The sequence below is a fragment of the Harpegnathos saltator genome, unplaced genomic scaffold (genome assembly GCF_003227715.2).
Source record: "Harpegnathos saltator strain DR-91 unplaced genomic scaffold, Hsal_v8.6 scaffold354, whole genome shotgun sequence".
Lineage (NCBI taxonomy): Eukaryota > Metazoa > Arthropoda > Insecta > Hymenoptera > Formicidae > Harpegnathos > Harpegnathos saltator.
Window position 1 is genome coordinate 733,457 of NW_020230155.1, and position 22,858 is coordinate 756,314.

Sequence of the window (22,858 nt, forward strand, 5' to 3'; positions counted from 1 at the left end):
ATAAGAATCTAATGCGGGTGATCGACCGGCGGAACGACGCGATTCGCGTAACAGGCAACAAAATCCGACGTGGACGATATCTCGTTTCGCTTAATTTAACAACGGAGCTGAGCGCGAGCAACATTTTTTACACGCTACGGTCGTCATCAAATATAATTAAATCTTTCTCTCTCACTCTCTCCCTCTCTCTCTCTCTCTCTCTCTCTCTCTCTTTCTGTCGCGTATATATTTATACTTATATATCATATATATAATACATATATATTGTGTATATAAAGAGCGGTCTAGTAAGAACGGGCAAGGGATCGTCGATCTTCCGAACGTCTCTGTCGATCTCGATGTGTGTCTCTCTTCGAGAGATCAGGTATATACTATTTAAAAAGTTGAAGAAGCGTAATCACATTCCTGTTTTCCCGAACATCTCTTGGACACACTGTCGACCATTACGTAGTCTACAACTATAACGAGTAAACACTTGTGACATTCATTCTGCGTGACATCTCCAAGTCGCTCCCCCATCCGAAAAAAAGCGCGTGTGAATAATTTATTATGAAAAATTCACACTGTCTCGTCTTCAAAGTTAGCGCAGATCGAAGCCGGCTAGCGCGGTCCGGGTATGCGCAGCGATTCTCGATCCGATCGACACCGCGGTGTGCATCCGCTAAATTACGTCGGGGCGCAAGCGTAGGAAGGTCGGCCGCGTGTAACTGTCAATTGGGCCTTTCGATTCGGATTTTCCACCGATTATTGTTCTGTTTTCTCGCTTCTCTTCCACGTTTCGCTCGTATTTGGATCGTCGCGAATTGCTCGATCGTGATACCGGTTCGCTCGCGCGATCATTATTCCGTCTTTTCGGGGGACTAAGAATTATGCGTAACTTTTGCACGAACGAGAAACGGGGTGTTCTCTTTCCAGGAGCGGCAAATCACGACTCGTTCGTCTCAGTTGGTCGCCTCTCGCTGTCCGTCGTGCGGCTAGTTTCAGTGCTAGACCTACGAGCGTAGAATTCTTTTTTCGACTACTTACATCACAGCGAGCTACTAACGCTGAACAGCCGCGAGCAGTTGGAACGACTTTCGCGAGAGTGTGTTCGCCTTTCGCCGAGCACATTTCGGTCCGTCGCACGCTTAATTGCATCCCCTCGGGCGATATCAGTACGAGACGGGGCTTCGCGCTCGAGTACCCGGCGCTGCGATTTACGACGGCGATCTCGCGAAAGCTCCGTAACCGGGAAAAACTCGTCGGCCGCGCTAAGCGACTAATAGCGGAAGACTTCGGCATGCTATAGTACAGTAGACCTTACGATAAATTACAACCGACGGACGCGCCGTCGCCGTCGATATACTCTTTCATTCTCTCTCTCTCTCTCTCTCTCTCTCTCTCTCTCTCTCTCTCTCTCTCGCGTTAATTAGAGGTAGTATTATATATATATGTATGTATATATATATATATATATATATATCGAGAAGTAGTTTTCGTCGTCAGAGCCGCTTGGAGTCATCGGGGGATTGTCTTGACACTTAAACGACAGGCATAATTGATGAGCAATCTTAGTTACCTCTATCGGTATATAACCTTAGATAAAGTCTTTAAAACGCTCGGGTAATCAATGAAGAATCGAGTGAAAGGCTACAAGTGCTACGAAACTCGCATTCAACTTAACTCGTTATAGCCCGCGTGGTGTCCGTTTTACACGACATTTAACACGACGGTGCTTTCCCCGCATTCCGCTCCCTCTTTATATAATATATATGCATTCAACGGAAACAATCGCCTTTCTTCTTTGTCCACTCTTCTCCTTCCTTCTCGGGTGTATAACGGGTTAATTTCAATGTCACGACGAAAGCGTTGCGACGGCTCGACCGAGAGACGAAGCTCGTTGTGTCGAAATTTCGGTTGCGTGTTGGCTCACATTATCGCTTTCAATCAACGAACTGATTCTAACTTCCCGAATAGAGTGTCCTCGCGATCAATTTTCTGCTCGACTTGCTCTGTCACCGATCTCATCTCATCACACTATCTTCACACGATCGATTAGCGAGACGTTCGAAAAATCGCTCGTCGCATTGCCGAGTTTCCCTTTTGTCGCGTCACCCTGTACGTCTGCGTTACTACGGTATTCTATAAGTCTCTCTATCAACCTTCGTTTGTTAAATCATATATTTATTTAATTTTTCTCTGTCTTTCTCACTCTTTATCTCTTTCTCCTTCTCTCTCTCTCTCTCTCTCTCTCTCTCTCTCTCTCTCTCTCTCTCTCTTACTCTCTGCTCGCCGCGCAGCTACTCGTTAATCGGGAACGATTCGACCCGCGGAAGTCGTCGCTTAATCGTACATTAACGTTGTAGAAAGGAGATTTCAACATTTTCGTACAGGCAAAAAATTTCATAGCCGCTAACATACGTTTTAATATTATTATTGTTATCGTTAATAGAGTAATAGTAATATTATGTCATTTACCGTTATCCGGTAATCGTTAGCGCTAACGTATTATCGTTATTATTATTATTATTATTATTATTATTATTATTATTATTTTTCATTTATTACAAGATTACAGTTTATATATAACAGCCCCGCGCGCGTATTAAACTGAGTCGTCGGCTTTAAAGGCGCAAGTCACGTTAATATGTCGCTTGTCTCGGTTCCTCCCTCTTACTTTCGTCTTCCTTCGCTTTTTATCTCAGTCGTTTGCTCTAAAGTGTTCAGTTTGTACAAAAATTTCATTGTCCACCGCCGCTCTCGTCTGAGTTTCGCGAATACGCCGTATTGGCTGCAAACAAAATACGTCGGAAACAATCGTGAGCGAGGGAGAATTCGTGAATCTTTTCGCGATCGATGTCGCGTACGACGCAGGTTTGAACCTTACGAAACATCCGACAAATTTTCTCCTTCTTCAACAAAGAAACACAGTCGGAAACAAAAGCTTCTTCTGGCTTTATTCTGCCGAGTAAAGGATCACAATGGATCGAGGAGAAAATCGAGAGGTTGCGATGTATCGAATTAAAAGAACATCATAGATGGAACAACGACACGCCGTGATTAATCGACTGACGCGATTCTCAAGTGCGCGTGTAGACGATAGCGAAAATACCGAGGATGATGATTAGAAATTGGCTGGCAGAGAATCCTCCGCCGAGATACCAATCGCGAGAACTTTGAGCTCTCCGCCGGCTGAACGGGGCTAACACTCTTTTAACTCGATGCATCGCGCTTCCGCGACGACTCGAACTTACTGCTATTCATTAACCTGGAATACGAAAGCGGCGGATTATATCATGCCCGAGAGTACGTTTGCTGCGTTACATCTTCGTAGAGAACTATCCGTGTCGAGTTCAAGGAGGTGGAAACATCTCGCGCGAGGTAATGTCACGTTCCGCCTGAATTTAAAATTCGCTTTTTCTTTTTATTCTCTTTACGCAAATTCGGACGTTCGGAGGAATGAACTTTTTCGTTTTTCTCTCTCTCTCTCTCTCTCTCTCTCTCTCTCTCTCTCTGTCTCTCGTTTTCCCCTTTTGTCTTCTCTCTTGCGACCCAATCCTCGAGCGCGAATAATACCTCGAGCGATTTCCGGCAAAAGAGAGAGAGAGAGAGAGAGAGAGAGAGAGAGAGAGAGAGAGGGAGAGGGAGAGAGAGAGAGAGAGTGTTCCCGATGGCAATATTTTCCCCTTTCGTTTCCTCGTTACGGAAACCGCGGAAACAAGTCTATCAAACTCTACAACAACATTCGCGCAATCGTACGAGTTCGGCTTCCGAGGCGGGTCGCGAAACGCAGCGAGGCTTTCGTGGAGCGCGTCTCAGGTCCGCCATTGCAGCGCGTCGTGTCGGATTCGGCCGCAGAAGTTCATTTTGACGCGACAGACGACAGTACACTCTTGCTGTGCTCGTCGATGTTCACATCGCGATATCTTCTCTTCCTCACATGTCGGATGCGGTTCCTGCTCTCGAAAGCTCTCCTCTCCTCCGCCTCTCGAAACTGCCGACGTTCCGCACGACTGCCGAAAGCTTCGCGCGTCGTTCTTACGAACTCTCGTCGTGAAGAGTAAATTCTAGCTACTTCCGCGCGCGTGCGCGCGTGCGCGCGGCGCGGAGAGAACAGTCGTCTTCGCCGTCGCTCGCGGTGCGCCTTGTTAATTTATTAGGAAAATAAACCAGCAGTCGTTAGCGACGAATTACAGTGAGCAATTTCTTTTCTGTCTTCGACGTGGAATTTCATTACGATATGTGATAATACACATTTACAAGTATATAGTTAGTAGAACAAGTATAGTCGTACGGCGCGCGCGCCGTACAAACACCGTACGTACGCGTGCGTGTTTTCTCTCTTTTCTTTTTCATCGCCTCTTCCTCGCCCTCCTCCTCCTCCTCCTCCTCCTCCTCCTCCTCCTCCTCCTCCTCCTCCTCCTCCTCCTCTTCTTCTTCTGTTTCTCCTCCTCTTCTTGTTCTTCTTCTTTTTTAATCTTTCTTTACTATCTAATCGTTAAATCTCGATTACATTATTAAGATCACGCGTTCGATTTCGCTAACACGACTTTTTTTTGTTTGATACCCGTAATGTTCTAGGACTCGTAATCCATGTACGTCGCTGCCTCTAGAGTAATTTTACACCTGCGATGTTAAGTTAATTAATTAATTAAGTCGCGATGTACGCTCCGATACGCGCGCGTGTTCATCTCCCGCGCGGCTACAACGAATGCGGTTGCCGGTGAATGTCGGGTTGCCGAGCGAATAAGCAAAGGCTTCGTATCAAAGAAGAAGTGCCGCGCTACTTTCCGCCGACGATACGCGACGAAATCATTCTCCTCCGGTGCGCACCGAGTGACGCAAAGTAACGCTGTCGCGCTTCTCGGGGGAACGTATTTTACGTACCGACGATGAGACGATGAGTACGAAAAGGTAACGTGCGTGTGCGCAAGTCGCGGCTCGCCGGGCTCTTTGACTGTTTCTACGATATTCCATTTACGCTTCGGACCGGTCGCGTGTTCTCGGACATGTATTCGGGCGATATCAGCCGCGACTCTGTGATCCTGTGACGGAAAGGGATTCTGCGGCAAGCTAGACGAAACGGGACACGGAGTTGTTCGGCCGCATTCTCCTACCATCGACCTGTGCGTTATGCGAAAAACGGATGGTGCATCCCTACGTGCCGTGATTATAGTCGCGATGAATCGGCGTGGCGATGAGTCGCCTTTCCACCAACTTGAACTACAGCAAACGCACGTAAAAAGGAACGATGGAGCCGGACGTCCTCGTGTGGCAACAAAAACGATCAGGGCGTCGAGAATCTTCCGCTTTGCGCGCTTAACCTTAGAAACGGCGCAAGCAGCGCCACCTTGTGCAAGCGCCTTCTCTCTTTCTCTGGAAGTGGAAAGACAATCACGTAGTTTTATGTTCGAGCTAGAATATTCGAGGAGTTCGCCCCTTCGATTTTTGCGCAAAAGTGAGCACAGCAGAAAGAGGCTCAGAAGTTTACGCTGCTGCTTCTCAAAGGCGCGTTCAGGGGGAAGGAACACTCGCGTGTAAAAACCTTTTCAGGTGCCCAGAAAAGTTCTTGCTGATTTTCGTTGGCCACAATTTTAGGAATTTTTATGTTCGACCACTAATATGTGTGTAATATGTGTATAATTCAAACTATAAAATATATCCCTTGAGTCATTCAATTGTCACTTTTAGAGCAGTAAATAACAATCTGTGTGTATTTTTACCCATTTAATATGGCCAAAAAAACAAATTATTCCTGCGTGTCTATTATGAATTCGAACGTATCAGATGTTTGCCAAAATATTTGTATGGCCTTCGGAGAAGACGCAGTAAAGGAATGAACCGCTCGTTACTGGTTTCAAGGATTTGCTTCAGGTAATGACGAGTAATAAAACGAGTTGGAAATTGACTTACGAAGAACTTGCAACTATATTTAACCCTTTTAGTGCCGATCGAAAGAATTGTACCTAAGCGAAGAATACCGAACCAAGTTGATGTCATTTAGTAAGGTTTGAAAAAAATATATAAACATAAAAGAATGATATTTATCAAATTCAAAAGGAACATATTGCGACATAAAGAGAGAATAAATTAATGCCAAATGTATTTCGATATTTGTTGAAAATCGTACTAATAATGTTTATGCAAAATTATTAGGGAAAATGGAAAAATCAGTTATTTTTTATAAACAGTATTTGCAAATAAGAAAAATCGTCGTTTGGTCATAGTTTGATGTAGAACATGTAGTATAAAGCATAAATATTGCAGTTTCAATTATTTGTAACAAAATTACTAATATCAAAACACAAAACTAAATGATAATCCCATGCGCGACAAGCATGAGAAGCATCGCGGAGTATAACAGAAAATTAAACCCATAAACAATTTTTTCAATTCGTGGAACATCTCATATAGGACTTCTGAAGAGGAATTCAACCATTTATAATGTTTTATAAATTTATTTTGAGACAGAGTTCTCTCGCGATGCGAATAGTAAGGCACCATCGCATACGCAACGATATATCGTCGTTGGGACTTTTCGCAAGTGTTGCTAACAACGATATATCGTTGCTCGGCACAGAAAGAGTTAATATTAGGTGTCTAATTCTTCACGTAAAAAGTGGCAAAAACTTTTCTGAGTAATACAATCCGATCAGGAGAGACGGCTCGAGCGAAGCCTGGAGACGAAATCGAAGGGTAGAAAGTGAAAACGTTTCAAATTTTCGTCTCCCTCTCTCTATCTCTCTCTTTTTCTTTCAGGGCTGAGTAAACCTCCTCGTTTCCCTCTTTCCGCTTCCAGATGCGTCGCACGGTGTAACGTTGGTTGCTCCATTTTCGAAATGCACGGAGACTTGAATTCCGCGTGCGTCTGTCTAGTTCGCGAGACCAGACGCACGTCGTATTCACGTTTGCCGAGCCGGTTGAAGGCTGAATTAGCGAGCACGCTAATTTTTGTCGCAACGAACGCCGAGTGTGCGCCGGCGTTAAAGCGTCGATGTCTCGAACTACGCGTCTTACTCTTTATCTGTTTATTTATTTTTTTCTTCTTTTAATGCATTATCCTCTCGCCAACTACTGCGACTCTTACAGCAATTAACCGCAGTTTTTTTCTCTTCCTACGTAACTCATGTTCTACCTGCCTTACGACTTGGATGCAACTCGACATTATTACTTTTGTTTAAAATCTTCTCTCTTTTTTTATTTTTTCTTTTTTAAACATTTCTTTTGCGTGCTATATAGAGTTCAAAACACCGTCTTCAAGCTTTACCCTGCCTCTGCGCGTAATCCCGTTCCCTTCTTCCGCTTCCCCTAACCCCTATCTTGGCAACAACTTCAACAACGGTTCTCAGGTTACTTCAATAACCTTTAGTAATTATTAAAAGATAACGTGATTGGTTGTCGCGATTATCCAGTGCCGATGGCCGAAAAAATGTACAATACGACGTTGTTAGTATGTCTCCCCGACGTTACGTCGACGGCTCTCAGTCATCCGTCTACGAGTTAGCCTGTGTGTGAGCAAGAGCAACTTCCTTCCTCTCTCATCGGCCGGCCATTAGCCGTTCTACGTGTCGCTTCCCTTTGCCAATTTCGACTCCGTCGCTTCCGCGATTTTCACCCGTGACCCACGACCGGCTCGTGAATTCGCGGAGGACATGGGCGTGCATGCGTTGACGCATCCTCTTCGGCATGCGCTCAGACGGAGAGAGTCTCATTTCTCTCCCTCTTGTTTCTTACGCGAGTGAGAACAAATGGCTATCGTGACAAAGCGGCTCTCACGTTGATCGCGGTATTCAATTCAATGTCGCAGCGTTGAATTCCTCTACGAGAGACGAGTCAGGCTGCCGCGTGTGGTTGGTGCGGAAAAGTACTACTGTTATCGAAAAATATCCGAATTTTATTTTTTAAAAATCGTGGGTACACTGTAAATCAAATCCGTTTGCTTTCTTAAATTGTCACACATGTCCTTCATATTTGGTGAAAAAATCATGGCGTTCCTTCAAACCGTTTGAAAGTGGCAGTTGTTTATGTCAGCGAAGATCGTTGTGCACGGCGATTTTTACGATGTTGAAAAATATGGAGCAAAGAATTTGTTTGAAATTTTGTGTTGTGAACGAAATTTCGTTCACAAATGCATTCAAAACGTTGCAAAAAACTTATGGCGATGATTGTTTATCGAAAACAAGTACGTTTGAGTGGTTCAAGAAGTTTCAAGAAGGACGAGAATCCGTTGAAGACGACCCACGCTCTGGAAGACCATCAACGTCAACGGATGACGCTCACATTGAGAAAACGAAAGAATTGGTGCTCCAAAATCGTCGATTGACTGTGCGAGAGATAGTAGATGAAGTTGGAATATCATTTGGATCGTGCCAGCACACAATCCGTAAGAAACGACCGGAATTGTGGGAAAACAACTCGTGGATTTTGCATCACGACAACGCACCATTGCATACCTCGACACTTGTGCGTGAATTTCTGACAAAAGACTCAACGAATGTCGCTTTGCAAGCACCGTATTCACCAGACATGGCCCCCTGCGACTTTTTCCTGTGCCCCCTATTGAGAAAACCACTTCACGGACAGCGTTTCGAATCGATTGAGGACATCAAAGAAAAATCGTTGCATGAATTGAAGGCCATACCGTCTGCCGCGTATGAGCGATGTTTCCAGGACTGGATCAAACGCTGACATATGTACGTTGCAAGCAATGGGATTTACTTTGAAGGAGACTATAAGAATTTTGATGATTGAATTGTAATTTTGATTTTTAAAAATAAAGTTTGGATACTTTTTGATCACAGTAGTAAGTTCCATTTCTCCAATGTAGACGTTGCTGTTCGGTCATTCGGCATGGCCGCGTCGGTGGAAACGCGCGTTTCCGCAGATGCAACGGCAGAACGTGAGACGTCAGAGTAGCGTTTTCTTAATGGAGCGAGAACAAAAGTCCGCGATTAGTCTTCCCGCCACGATGTGATACGTCAACGTCTGAAAAGAAGGTTCACGGTTTCTATATAATGGAATTTCATTTCAGCGGGGGGAAAAGATTGAACTATCAGACACGGACACGGAAAGATGCGCAAGTGTCCCGTGTACAGAAGGTATGTGTGTGTGCGAGTCCACTTTTAATACTCGCGACGTAAGTGAGGGAGCGACGCGTTTCCTCAGCGCGTAATCAGCGACAATTGCTTTGTCCGCTTTGGAGAGATCGTCGGACGATCTCGCGTTCGACGCAGAAATTTTGATCATCCGGTTCTTACGGTTGCAGAGTGACTGTTTTTAAACTAGGAATTAATTATCATCTGTTTGCTGGAACGTAGAACCGAATTTCTACGGCGATCAAATTATTGTCGCACGGTGGCTCTTCGATACACATGTTTCACGCGTTTGACGTATTTATTATATATAGAGAACTGACGTTTACGCGCGGAATTTCAAATTGCGGGAGAAGCATAATTGAAAGGGTGTCTGTCGTTAATAAATAAATAAATAGCGAGTGAACGAATAAATAATGAAATAAATAGATTATCGTGGGCCATCGCGCTTGACGCTGAATGCGGGATGAGAATACGGATCGATGACGAAACAATTCGCTCGCATTTTGTGGGCAGCAGGGAAAGAAGGTGAAAGAAGGCTGAATATTCTGTCCGCGTTGTCACAAGCGAAAGTAGTTATCGAACAACCGTTAGCCGTCCCTCGCAATTTTCTCTCGCGTTTCCTCCGTCCCTTTGTCTTCCGCGTTCTTTCGCACGGCGTGTCCCTCGAGATCCTTCGAGGCTACTCCCCTCCCCCCCTTCCCTCGCACAACCTATCCGAGAGAGTATTTATGTTACGCCACCGTCACTTAAATCGTAGTACAAATCCCCCGTTTATTAAGTCGTCGTCGATTTTTACATACTAGTGATACTGATAAGAAAATTCTCTTGGCATAATCATCTTGGCAGTTCATCGTGTGTATTTTGAGAGTGTAACGTGTGCGTTTTACCCTTAAAGCCCGATTCCCCCTTTTCTCCTCGTTTCTCCTCGCTGCCTTCGTCTCTTTTTCTCCAGTCTTCCTTCGTAGTCTCATTATGTATCTCGTCTCTTTCCGGTCATCGTATTGTTTCGCACGCGCCGAAGGGGAACCGCCGGGATCGAAATTTTGATTCCACGCTAATCCTGCGAATAATCTCGCGCTTTAAAGATTAACGAAAAATCTCAAGATGTAACATTGCACGGCTTATTATGTCTGTCTTGATGCTGCAAACGATCATTGTAATTATTACAGTTGTTACTTAATCACAGTTATTAATTAATCAAACTTTGCGAACCATGTCTACAATTCCTTTTCCGTTTTACTTCCTTTGAGCCTCTACCGAATTTTTGAATCCTGCCGAGATTATTAACGCCGATAAAAAATGATAGGTTACGAAGAAAGGAATATTGTTGCTTTATATTTGTCCATTTGCTTGATAATTTGTATTAATTATTTAACATTAGTTTATCGTAATACTCTATCTGCAGCTGAATAAGTTACGTAATTAATGCGTCGCTTGTTGAAAAATTAGAAATCAATAATGAAAATAAGTGCAGGTAGATTATTAAGATAATCGAATATTAAATATAGTTCTTAGATAATGATTTCTTTTCAGGCATCAACAAAATGACGACGCAATCATCATCATTCGTAGCACCAATAGTCTTGTATTATAATGTTACACCTCCAGTTTCTCTCTTAGCCTTTCAAGTTTGACGAATTTCGCAGGGTTAACGCAGAGCCGAAATTTCAACGCGGGCGGTTCCCGCGGTCGACACTCTCGAGAGCTTCCTTCCGCGTCTTGTCGTAGATGAGGACTGACGTTAAATCCGCGTGCAGTAATCCCCGAATGTCTTCCCGTCGAGGATCTCGCTCGAACAATCGGAAACTTCGATTGTACGCTCACCTTTGAGCACCACTGTTCGCATACTCGGTCACATTATTATTTCACATTTTTGCGGGACTCGTGTTCTCCGAGTTCCGCGTCTGCAGGTTTTGCGGTTCTTCGCGGATTCACGCGAGACTTTACGCGAACTCGCGGAAACACTAGGAAACATTTACGCGAATCGCCCACAGTCGACACACAGGGGCCTTTGAATTTTTAATAGGACCGCTCCTCGCGTGTATTCGGGGATCTCTGCATCAACATTAGCCCTCGACCGCAGCGGGTATCTTTAATTCATCGGCAAGTCGCACTTCCACGCGCATCGTCGCTCGCGTAACGTGCATGTGTGTATCCGTGTACGTATATTTGTGCACGGATATTCGTATATGCGTATTTATGTGTGTGCGCTTGTGCTCGTGCGCGTGTGTATGTGTGTGTGTGTGTGTGTATAAATGTGATACATCCCCAAGTGTAGCCGCGGAGGACAGAGTCGAATGCGTCTTTCGATTCGACCGACTCACGCTCCAGTGAGAACTGGTAATCGCACCTCTCGTAGAACTGAATCATTTAACTCGTCTGAGGAGATGTACCGTTTCGGCTATGAAAGCTGTGCCACAGTCATGTCGACTGCTCTCAGGGATGCGTGTGCAAACCGGTGTGCGTGTCACGCGTGTGCTCCACGCGTACATCTGTGTTTTGCGTGTTCTCCTTGTTTCTCCTCTCTCTCTCTCTCTTTCTCTCTCTTTCTCTCTCTTTCTCTCCCCCCTTCTCACTCTCTCTCTCTCTCTCTCTCTCTCTCTCTCTTTGCGCATCTCTCTTTGTTTCTGTTTGTCCCTCTTTCTCTCATTTTCTCTCCTTCTCTTTCTCTCTCTTTCTCTCTTTCTTTTTTCCGTTTTGTCCTTTCGCGCCATCTAGACGTGTGTGTTTATGTGTTTCGCTAAGGCGTCCTTGTGGGATAATAATACGATGAAATTTACCGTTACTATTACGTAATTATTATTAGTACTATTATCGTTATCCTCATTATCGATAGCGTTATTATTTTTATTTTCATCGGTATTATGTATATCGTAAAGAAACGAAGTTACTCCTCGTATTGCTTTCTTCCTAACGCGCAGGTCTCCGAAACGAAGCGGCGTACGAACTCGAAGACGAGCACTCTCGAGCCCGGTCCGGCGGGCCCCGAGCGACGGGAAGGGCGGGCGCGTCACCGGGACGATGTCGCATGCGGTCCCCGTCGACCTCGGCGCCGACGCCAGCAACAACGCCGACGTCGACGCCGGCGACGGCGTGCGGCGAGCATTCCTCGCCGGCCCCGGAACCACCGGCGGCAGCCTGGCTTTTCTGAATCACGTGACGATAATATGCGGCGCCGACAGCAGGACGGTGATGGTAGCGATGATGGTGAACAGAGTAAAAATGATTAGGCACATCCTGTCGATCACCATCGCCGCGAACTTCCAGTCGTTCGTCACCTTCGTGTTCTCCTCCTCACTCTTCAGCTGGTTCGTTATTATCTGCAACGAGACGGGCGCGCCGTTCGTCGTCAACACATTTTTAAATGACGGAGCGTTGTTATTGTTAATTGCGATGAAGCAGTACTGGTTTGGTTTCTAGATGGGAGCGTTGGATATTTTTAGATCAGGAGCGCTGTGACGTTTCTGGACGTCATGGAACGACAGATTTCTTGGATGGCGAGGTTTGTGAAGTTTCGTATCTTTCGATAATTGCGGTTTGGAATTTAAAAATTCAGGTGCCCGAAACTAAGAAACCGAGGATTCCGGGAATGGAAATGCCGAAACGAGTTTAAGGACTCAGAAATTTAAAATTGTCATCGAATCGTTTTAAATCGTTATTAACTAAGAACGTTAGGATTTTAGGTTCAAAGTTTGAAATTTCCTTACTTTCAGTTTTATGTAAAATTTAGTTTCTTGGAAATGACAGATTTAAGGATCGTCGAGAATTTGTGAAAACTAAATCGAGAATCAAAATATCCAATACGCTTATTGAGTCGCTCTAAATTTTAGTTCTAAAAACCTTGGAATTTCGAAATTTCAGAAGTCTGATACTTTTGTATCTTTAAATCTTGAAACTGAAAGAGAAATGAGTCATGGGATGACAGATTTATTGGATGGCGAGGTTTATGGAGTTTCGTATCTATCGATGTTTGCGGTTTGGAATTTAAAAATTCGGGTGACCAAAACCTAATAGGAACCGAGGGTTTCGGAAATGGAAAAGCCGAAACGAGTTCAAGGACTCAGAAATTTAAAATTTGTCATCGAATCGTTCTAAACTGTTATTAATTAGACCGTTAGAATTTTAGGTTCAAAGTTTGCAATTTTCCTACTTTCAGTTTTGTGTAAAATTTAGTTTTATGCAAGTGACAGATTTAAATAGTTAAAGATCGTCGAAAATTTATGAACACTATAGAAATTGAGAAACAAAATATCTAATACGTTCATCGAGTCGCTTTAAATTTTGGTCCTAGAAACTTTGGAATTTCGAGATTTCAGATGTTTGACACCCTTGTATCTCTAAACTTTGAAACGAAAAGAAAAGAAAAGAAAATGAGCCATAGGACTACGGATTGTTGAATAGCGAGATTTATGGAGTTTTGTATCTTTCGATGTTTGTGGTTTGGAATTTAAAAATTTAGATGACCAAAACTTAATAGGAAACGAAAAGTCCGGAGATGGAAAAGCCGACATGAGTCCAAGGACTCAGAAATTCAAGACTGTCATCGAATCGTTCTAAATCATTATTAATTGGAACGTTAGGATTTTAGGTTCAAAATTCGAGATTTTCCTACTTCTAATTTTGTGTAAAATTTAGTTTCTTAGAAATGACAGATTTAAATATTTAAGGATCGTCAAAAATTTATGAAAATTATAGAAATCGAGAATCAAAATATCCAATACGCTCATCGAGTCGCTTTAAATTTTGGCCCTAGGAAGCTTGGAATTTCGAGATTTCAGAGATTTGATACATTTGTACTTTTAAGCTTTAAAACTAAAAAGAAAAAAAATGTGCCATACGACGGATTTCTTGGATGGCGAGATTTATGGAGTTTCGTATCTTTCGATATTTGTGAATATTTGGAATTTAAAAGTTCAGATGACAGAAACCTGGTAGGAACTGAAGATTTTGGAAATGGAAAAGCCGAGACGAGTTTAAAGATTCAGAAATTTAAAATTGTCATCGAATCGTTCTAAATCGTTATTAACTGGAACGTTAGGATTTCAGATTCAAAGTTTGAGATTTCCCTACTTTTAGTTTTGGGTAAAATTAAATTTCTTGGAAATGACAGATTCAAATACTTAAAGTCGAAAATGTGTGAAAATTATAAAAATCGAGAATCAAAATATCCAATACGCTCATCGAGTCTCCCGATGAAATTTTAGTTCTTAGAACCTTGGAATTTCGAGATTTCAAAAGTTTGACACTTTTGTATCGTTAAACTTTGAAACTAAAATGAAAAAAAATGTGCCATGCGACGGAGTTCTTGGATGGCGAAGTTTGTGGAGTTTCGTATCTTTCGATATTTGTAACTTAAAAATTTAGGTGACCGAAACCTGATAGGAATTGAGGATCCCGGAAACGGAAAAGCCGAAGCGAGTTCAAAGACTTAGAAATTCAAAACTTTTGAATCGTTCTGAAATATTCCAAATCGTTATTAACTGGAATTTGAGGATTTTAAATTCGAGGTTTGAAGTTCCTGTACTTTTAGTTTTCCAATTTAGTTCCTTGGAAGTAACAAATTTAAATACAAGGTATCCCATGGGAAGTTACTGAAACTAATTAGCTGTAATTCATATTTTCATGAATCATTTTCAAATGTATTCAATTATTGTAAAAACAAAAATTACTTTGAAAAAAAGTCCGGTTTTTAATGCGTATAAATAAAATTTTTAAAAATGTAATTGTTCAGTCTATCTTGTTAAAAAAGATGATGAAAAATATGCTAATGATCAAATAAACTAGTGGTAAACATTTTCAAAATGCGCATCATCTGAATCTGTACAAAACTCAATTCTGTACGAAAATTCGTAAAAATTTTTTTTAGCATGTCATCTTTGATCTTTTTAATAGCTGCTACTAAATCTGGCACCGTTTTCAAGTTTCCAACATAATAATTATCTTTAATGCCATTTAGCCGGAAATGTACCTCGTCCGTATAAATTATCAATTTTTCATCAAGATCTCCATCTTCAAATATTCTATTTATTGCCTTGCAAAATTCCAAACTCTTCATCAAAGAGCGTTTGGTTAGCAATTAATGAGATGTTATTTTATATGGTTCATGAAATATTTTAAAAAACCTGTGTACCGTTATTTTCGATATTCGAAGAGCTTGGGCAGCTCTTCGAATGAAAGCATTTAGATTTTGTTTAAAATAATTATTAATTTCTTCAAAATTTTCTTCTACAACTACAGACATAGAAAGACCTGGCAGATTGTGCTTATGATCTCAAATAGTTTCATATTTCCTAAAATTATTGATAATTCTATTAAAAGCAATGAAAACATTATTTTAATGTAGATTTATTGCCAAAAAATGAAATGACGTAACATCAAAGTTTAAATAATTAATAAATTTTAACCTCTTCATTGCATTTTCGCTCGTAATTTTGTGTTCTGCACTTAATACAAAATCCTTTATAAGCACTACTATATACTTTTCCTCTAGAAAAGAAGCACTCGATAAGATAGATTTTCTTCCATCGTCAGATTACTCATTTTAACGCGCACAGACTTACTTTTACCACAACCAGAATAAAATTGCGGATTCTCAGGCAGACGGCCATTAACCTTAATTAAGACTCGTTCTAACGTCATAGAATGGAGAACCAAATCGTGGATCATTTAGTTTCAGCAACTTCCTGTGGGACACTCTATACCTAAGGATCATCGAGAATTTGGTGGTGGAAACCATAGAAATTGAGAATCAAAATATCCACGGTTATTGCGTCGCTTTAAATTTTGGTCCTAGGAACCTTGGAATTTCGAGGTTTCAAAAGCTCGATACATCTTTAAACTTTGAAATAAAAAAAGAATTCAAAAATCCGAGGATATAAAAGTCGAACTGAATTAGAGAAACACAACATATCTGAAGTACTCGTTAAATCGCTCCAAATCGTCGTTTGAACTTTGGGGCACCTCATGGTTCTAAGTTGTCAAAGTTTCAGAGGTTTGGTAGTTTTGTTTCGCTGTATATATTCTTGGGATCAAAGGATCTGAATACTCAAGGACCGGCAAGAATCTTGGATTCGGCGTTGTGTCTGAGGCGTACGCTTCGAGTCGCTCTCACCTTGATTTCCTTCAATATTAGCACGAGTTCGTAGCGGGCGCAGAAGCACGCGTTCTGGAGTATCGTCTCGACCTGCGGCGTCGGTGCGTCCTGCGGGTGCGGATGATGGTGCGGCGTGTGACTGATCTGGTGGCCGGGGTACGACGAGTGAGGCATCGGCGTCGCGTGCTGATGGTGCGGTGTCGTGGCCGCGTGGCTGTGATGATGATGGGGTGTCGTATGCATGTGACTGTGGCCGTGACCCATCGTGTGCGCATGGTGCGGCCCGGGCGTGCTGTATACATTGTTCAGCAGATTGTTGTGTGACGCTAGCGCGTTGTCCTCCAGGTCCAGCACGTTCGCCAGAAGGGACTTGCTGCTCCTCTGGTGGAGCTCCAGGTCACCGTACGACTTGCTCGCGCCTGGCGCACGACGCGACGATTAGCTTATGAGCTTACAGTTACGTGAGATTACGAGTGAAATACGAGAGAGTCGTCTTACCCGTGACCGGAGATGGTTTCTGCGACTTTTGCACCTCCTTCTCTTCTTTCTCGGTGGGCCTTGACATACGGAGTATGCAGGGCAGCCAGTACAGGAAAACGACCTTAATCTGTAAACAATTCGGTGAACAATGTATCTTCATCTGCGTTCACTCGCTGCGATAACTAATTATCGCTGTAGGATGTTCGAATATTATCAGGGAGAGTTTTCGACTTTTGATGTGTTGCAATATGTTCTTTATATTACTCGGTTTCATTATTCGGCAAAAATATCTATGCTGTTATTAATTTCGATGGAAATGTTGACCTATAAAAATCTAGTTATCGTCCGAATGGCCGAATCGAAATAAAACAGATGAGATTGAAGAGGATCATTTACCAGCGAGAATGCTTTTTTTTGTTCGTCTCATTTCTTTTTGTTCGCCTCATCTTTTCGATGCTTTTCGTCGCGTTTTGAGACTCAAAGGAATTCGCGTTGATTAATTAGAGTTAGCTTGCGCGCATTTAGCTCGCAGAAATTTGATGGCCCGCAAATCATCGCGTGTCAATCCCCGAAATTTACATCCTAATTAATGTGACGTCCGGCGGGAAAAAGTCGATTATGCGACGAGATTTAATATCGCGATGCGTATTCGGCGAAGTGGCCCTTAATTATCCGGCCATAAAATTCCTGATTTATCCGCGATGAAAAGAGAGAGAGAGAGAGCGACGCATCGGCCGCGGCGGTAGCGCGTTGCATTTTAATTAAAATTATAATTATCGGTTGATGTATATAGGAGTCGTATAGTGCGAGCGATGAACCGAAAACGGATACTTTAGTAAAGTTACTCTCTTCGCGAATGCGCGAATAGAAAAAAGTATCAGCGAATACACTCGACCAGTCCGGCGACGGATAAACCAATTTAGCGGAATGAGCGCAAGCGATTTTCAATAAAATTCGGCATAATTCACAACTGATTTGTGTTCACGTGGACATTATCGGACATTAACGGATTAACCGGTTTATAAGCCGATTCATTCTACAGCGATGAAATAGTCATTCGTTTCTCTCATTTCATTGTTTTGTGTTTAATTATCGTTAATTTCGGAAACCGAAATTATATGGCCAAAACCAGGCTTACATGTGAGAGCCATATTATGTGAGAGCGATTCAGATTCTTTCTCAACTCGTGTTTCGAGAGAGAAAGAAATATATGCGATCTTTTGAGCAAAGAGGACATCTCGCAAGTTAATCCGTCGGCGATTGGATCCGCGACCTTTCGTTAGCGTCGCGACGTATTAACTATGGGCGATTATTAAGTCGTAACAATCGCGCTGCTGCAACGCGCTTTGATATCGATCAAAGGAAATTACCCATTCAGACATCTCATGGGTGTCAGAGTTCCGATGATGATAGTTCAAGATGAGAATTGTGCTGACCACGCTGCTGGCCACCATAAACATGATGCAATTGAAGTACGTCCCTGAAAAGAAGGCGACAATGTGACTTCAAAGTGTTCATGTTTCAAGCGAAAGTCAAATCGCGTAGTTGGAATATGTCAATATTCATCGTGTCTTATTCGACACGTGTCTCGTTCCTTTTCGGGATTACACCTTAGGCGATGTTAAATTCACGCTTCTCTCCACAATGTATTAGGAGTGTGATTTAGTTTTGAGGGTTTTGCAAGAGATGGCACTAATGTCAATTTTGTCGAAGGCATTCCAATCACAGCTTTAATCCTTTACTAACAATAGTCGCAGTAAAAATCGTGTTAATACCATCTTAAAAATAAAGTTTCTTAAAGAGCATTTTCGAGATGCGTTGTTTTTGTTTTTTAATCAGAAGAAAACGGCTAAAAGTCATAGAATTCTGATACAAACTTATAATGATGTTGCACCATAAATTGAGACAATGAATATTGGTTTAGAGGATTTAAAAATGGTGATTTTAATGTTAACGACAAAGGTCACTTTCTGGACAATCAGAAATAACTTGCAAATGCGGATTTGCGAGCATTATTGGACGAAAATCCAGCATAATTCCAGCACTTCAGAACGTACCAGAGCATTAAATATTGATCGTACAACAGTTACTAAACCTTTGCATGATATGGGAATGATTTACAATGAAGGAAAATGGGTCCCACATCAAATATCGGAAAATGTCATTGCGAACCAGTTAAACATTTGCATTTCGTTCATCGCCGGACAAAAAATGAAGAGCTTTTTGTATCGAAATATTATTGGGGATAAAAAATGGATGTATTTCGATAAACCCAAACGAAAAAAATCATGGGTTGATCCAGGCCAACCAGCAACATTCACTTCGAGGCGTAATCAATATTTACGGTATTGCTGTATTCAAAGATATTGCTGTATTTGGTGGCAAAAATATTTGGTGGGATCAAGGTGTTGCGTACTATAAACTTAAGTCCGAAATCCGAGTGAAACTGTCACCGCTGATCATTATCAATAATAATTATACAAATTGAAGCGAGCAGTGGACCAAAAACGAGATGCCAATTGCGAATAAACGATATAAAGTGATCCTTCTTCACGACAATGCTCGACCTCATGTTGCATTATCAGTGAAGCAAACACTATCAGAGTTGGAATGGCAAGTCTTACCGCACTCCGCGTATTCTCCAGACATTGCTCCATCCGATTATCACTTGTTCCGGTCGATGCAACATGCTCTAGAGGATACACACTTTTATAACTTCGAACAAATGCGAAAATTTGTTGAGAATTGAATCAACTCCAAAGAAGAATCTTTTTATCGTCGCGGAATCCATCTCTTGCCAGAAAGATGGGAAAAAGTTGTAGAAAACGGAGAAAAATATTTTTATTAAGGTATTTGTTCATTATCTTGTTTAAGTAAATCAGTTTTTGAGAAAAAAATCTTTAAAACTAAATCACACTCCTAATATTTACACGTTTTCCTCAAAAATAGACACAGGCTACTTGTTTTCAAATTAATAAGTTTCGACAAACGTCCCCTGGCGCGGCTGTTTCGCGATCAGGGGACATTGTCCTGCAAGAGAGTGTAAACAGCCCTTAGTCCCCTTCCGCGCTCCAGTCCCTCTTTTTCCACTCGAAGGGTTTGCAATATGGCTAACCGATCAGGTCGCTCTTTCATATCGAGAAGTTAATCATATTGAAAGTTAATTCGATCGAGCTCACCTAAAAGCGGCACGGCATCGGACGTCGCTGGCATTGTCTCAGCAACCATATTCAAGAACACAGTGAGGGACAGAAGGATGGTTACCCCTGCAAAAGAGGTTCGTTGGTTTCGATTAATTATCGTTAAAGTCGAGTATGTCAGTGTGGCTAAATAGGATCAGCCCTGTCGGCTCTTGAACGATCGGAGGGCTTCCGATGCGTGACAACTACGTGCTAAAGACCCTTCGATTTTCACACTCTTGTATCAAACGATATATAGTATCCCCAATCTCCCTCGTCGGCTCGGCCACATAATGGCGAGCCGTAAACCGAGCCCGGCCCTTGCCTTCCCATCTAACCTGCCGAATGAAAAGCGGATTCTACGGAAATTTATGCTGCCGAAAAATTACTTTGATTTTCTGCGATCGCTGTCCCGTCGAGAGCAAAAGTTGTGTCGATAGTGCGACTTTCCGTTTCCATTTATCGTTGAACCGCGACGAGTCGAGGGGAGGTGAATATCAATTCTCAAGAATATCTTCTTGAGAAGGGAAATTGTCAGTTTCTTGGTGTCTAATTTTCATTAGCATCTTAGACAAAGAGCTTCAAAGGCAGTTCGTGTCCAGGACACCTCGTGTATCTCAACCCGAGCGTCGCCGCTCGGGGCTTTGAACTTCCCTCGACGCTTATTTGCGAGCCGCAGCATCGTGTTAAGAGGTGCTTTCGAATTATTTAGACTTTCAAAACATCGCGCGCGGCAGGCGGCCACGCCAGGTGCTTCATCTAAATATCAGGCTTTACTCGAGCTTCTTCGAGGTTGCGCGACAACGCGTCGAGAGGTGCTCTCGAGATCCCGTTCGCGATTGAGTCGTAGTATCGCATCGTTTCTTCTTCCGCGTTTTCTCGCCGAGTAAGATGTTTCCAATTCTCCCCGGTTGAATCGAAGGCAACTTTTGCCTTATATTCACATCGTTAAGGCGCTATTGGCGGTCCAATTATGAATAATAAATCCGCTCAATAAAATTAAGACGATGTTTCGTACGACGATCAACCGCTTCTCCTCCGAGAATCGATGATTAATTTCAAGTCGAATAAGAAGAAAGCGAATGCGCCGACGGCAGATTCGTGGGAAAATCTTCAGTAAAAATCACGACTGACCCGATTGAATTTCGTACTTGAGAAGGGAGCGTTTCAAGCTTCGTGTGAATTGTTCTTCCCGCTAAAATCGCCGTTAATGCCAAGGGACTCGCAGCAAAGACACGTACACGCGATAATTGTACCTCAATCTATGAATAGCCAAGAACCTCGCGGAAATTCGCGACGGAGACTTGCTCTCGCCGTTGTTCGGCACTGCAATTCCATTGTCGGCGTATCTCGGCGCCGCTGACGCGATTGTCGCGATCGCTTTCGAATCCGGTGTGGATTCAGCACGCAGCAGCAGCAGCCTGCACGCTCGAAGAAACTCGACGACGACAGCGACGGCAACGGCGACGACGACGACCGGGGCTGAAATTATCGCGCCGAGACACGTCGTTTCAATCGAGATCGGGCGAAATCTAATCGCGCAAACGCCCGATGCGCTCAGCGAACTCCTGGCTCTAATCACGGGAACGTTTACACGGTGCTGCGAGGCGAGGCGAGGCGTGGCGAGGCGAGGCGAGGTGAGGCGGCCGAGGAATCGGAATTATGCAGCCGAGCGATTCGGACCGTCGTCGGAGGCAGAATCTCTCTCTCGCCGGTATCGCGCTCCTTGCCGAATTCCAGAACGACCAAGTTCTCGGGGAAACAATGAAATAACGTGTAACGGATAATTCCGCGCTTCCGCCGTGCGCGATTCTGAAAACGCGCGACGCGACGCGACCGCGCGAGAAAGTCGCGTTGCCGCGCATGCGCACGCGCGCGCGACCGGAACCGCGATGTCGTCTACATTTTATCGGCGGTAAAATTATCCGAGCCACGTCGCCGTTTATCATCAGCCGATCGATCATTCGCTGCTGTTTAGAGCAAAAAAATTTCTGACGGGAAGGGGCGGATAAGAGCTCGTGATCGACATCTCGTCTAATTGAGATTATACGAAAGGAAATGGTGTCCTCTCTTTCTCCCCCTCCCCTCTCTTTCTCATTCTCTCTCTCTCTCCCTCTACATATATCAGAGTTTGTCCTAAGAGGTTTGACGAGGATCGAGTGCGACACGCGGAATGTGGAGCCGCGCGCGCAATGAAATTCGCGTTACACGAGCGGCTCACAAATCGCATTAGACACGCAATCTACACCGTCGGCACTTCACGTTCTTCACGGGTTCGACGCGACGACGTGGAAGTCGCGCTCTCGGAGTCCGTGAGATCGACGAACTGCAAGCTCTCGCAGTTGAACGTGACGGAATTTTATCGGCGTTAATTTCCGCGTCGGGACTCGACTCGGCACCCGCGGAGATCCCGACCCTGATCTACGAATCGAGGGGAAGGCCGGGGGGAACTCGCGACAAGAGCTCGGGGGAGATTAGTTTCTTCAGCGTCAGTGCCCGGATGCGGGAGAGAGTCCGCCGACCGGAAGTAGGTCGGACCTAATCGCGCAAACGTCTGATGCTCTTAGCAAACAGGGGCGTGCCTAATCGCGAGAACGTTCACGGATCGTTGAGGGCAATCGGAGTTTTGCATCGAGTTGAAACTTGCCGAGGGAGAGTTTCTCGCCGGAATCGGGCGGCAGGGTGAACCCGAGGACGGCCATGCTGGCAATCAGAACGCACGGCACGATCAGGTTGAAGAAGTAGTAGAGTGTGCGTCTTCTGATGATGACGACGAAGGTGATGTCTATGTACGGTTCTGGGCAGCAATTGTAGTAGATTTCATTTCTCTTGCCGGGCACCCCTGTGCGACAGACGAAATAAAGGTTAGTCCTGTAAGAAATTTTGCGAGACGCCAAATTCGAATTTCGCGCGACTGCACGATGCGAGTGCAACGTGTGTTTAGAGACCGGATTGCTAGGTGGCACTCGAAGAAAAAAAAAGAAAAAATAAACGAGATTGTGAATGGTAACCTTGTTGTTGTTGTTGTTGTT

At 43.6% G+C, this 22,858-nt stretch overlaps 1 protein-coding gene across 1 annotated transcript in view; it reads right to left on the bottom strand.

Moving 5' to 3' along the window:
• Positions 1–11,693: 11,693 nt before the first annotated feature.
• nAChRa7 (nicotinic acetylcholine receptor alpha7 subunit) overlaps positions 11,694–22,858 on the bottom strand; it is a 250,833-nt gene continuing 239,668 nt past the window's right edge. Inside the window, exons 6-11 of the mRNA XM_011149256.2 lie at positions 22,474–22,668; positions 19,827–19,913; positions 18,018–18,127; positions 16,666–16,774; positions 16,186–16,586; positions 11,694–12,394 (exon numbers count right to left, since the gene is read on the bottom strand). Coding sequence (XP_011147558.2) covers positions 12,227–12,394; positions 16,186–16,586; positions 16,666–16,774; positions 18,018–18,127; positions 19,827–19,913; positions 22,474–22,668 — 1,070 coding nt within the window. The 3' untranslated portion in view covers positions 11,694–12,226. The remainder of the gene's footprint in view (positions 12,395–16,185; positions 16,587–16,665; positions 16,775–18,017; positions 18,128–19,826; positions 19,914–22,473; positions 22,669–22,858) is intronic.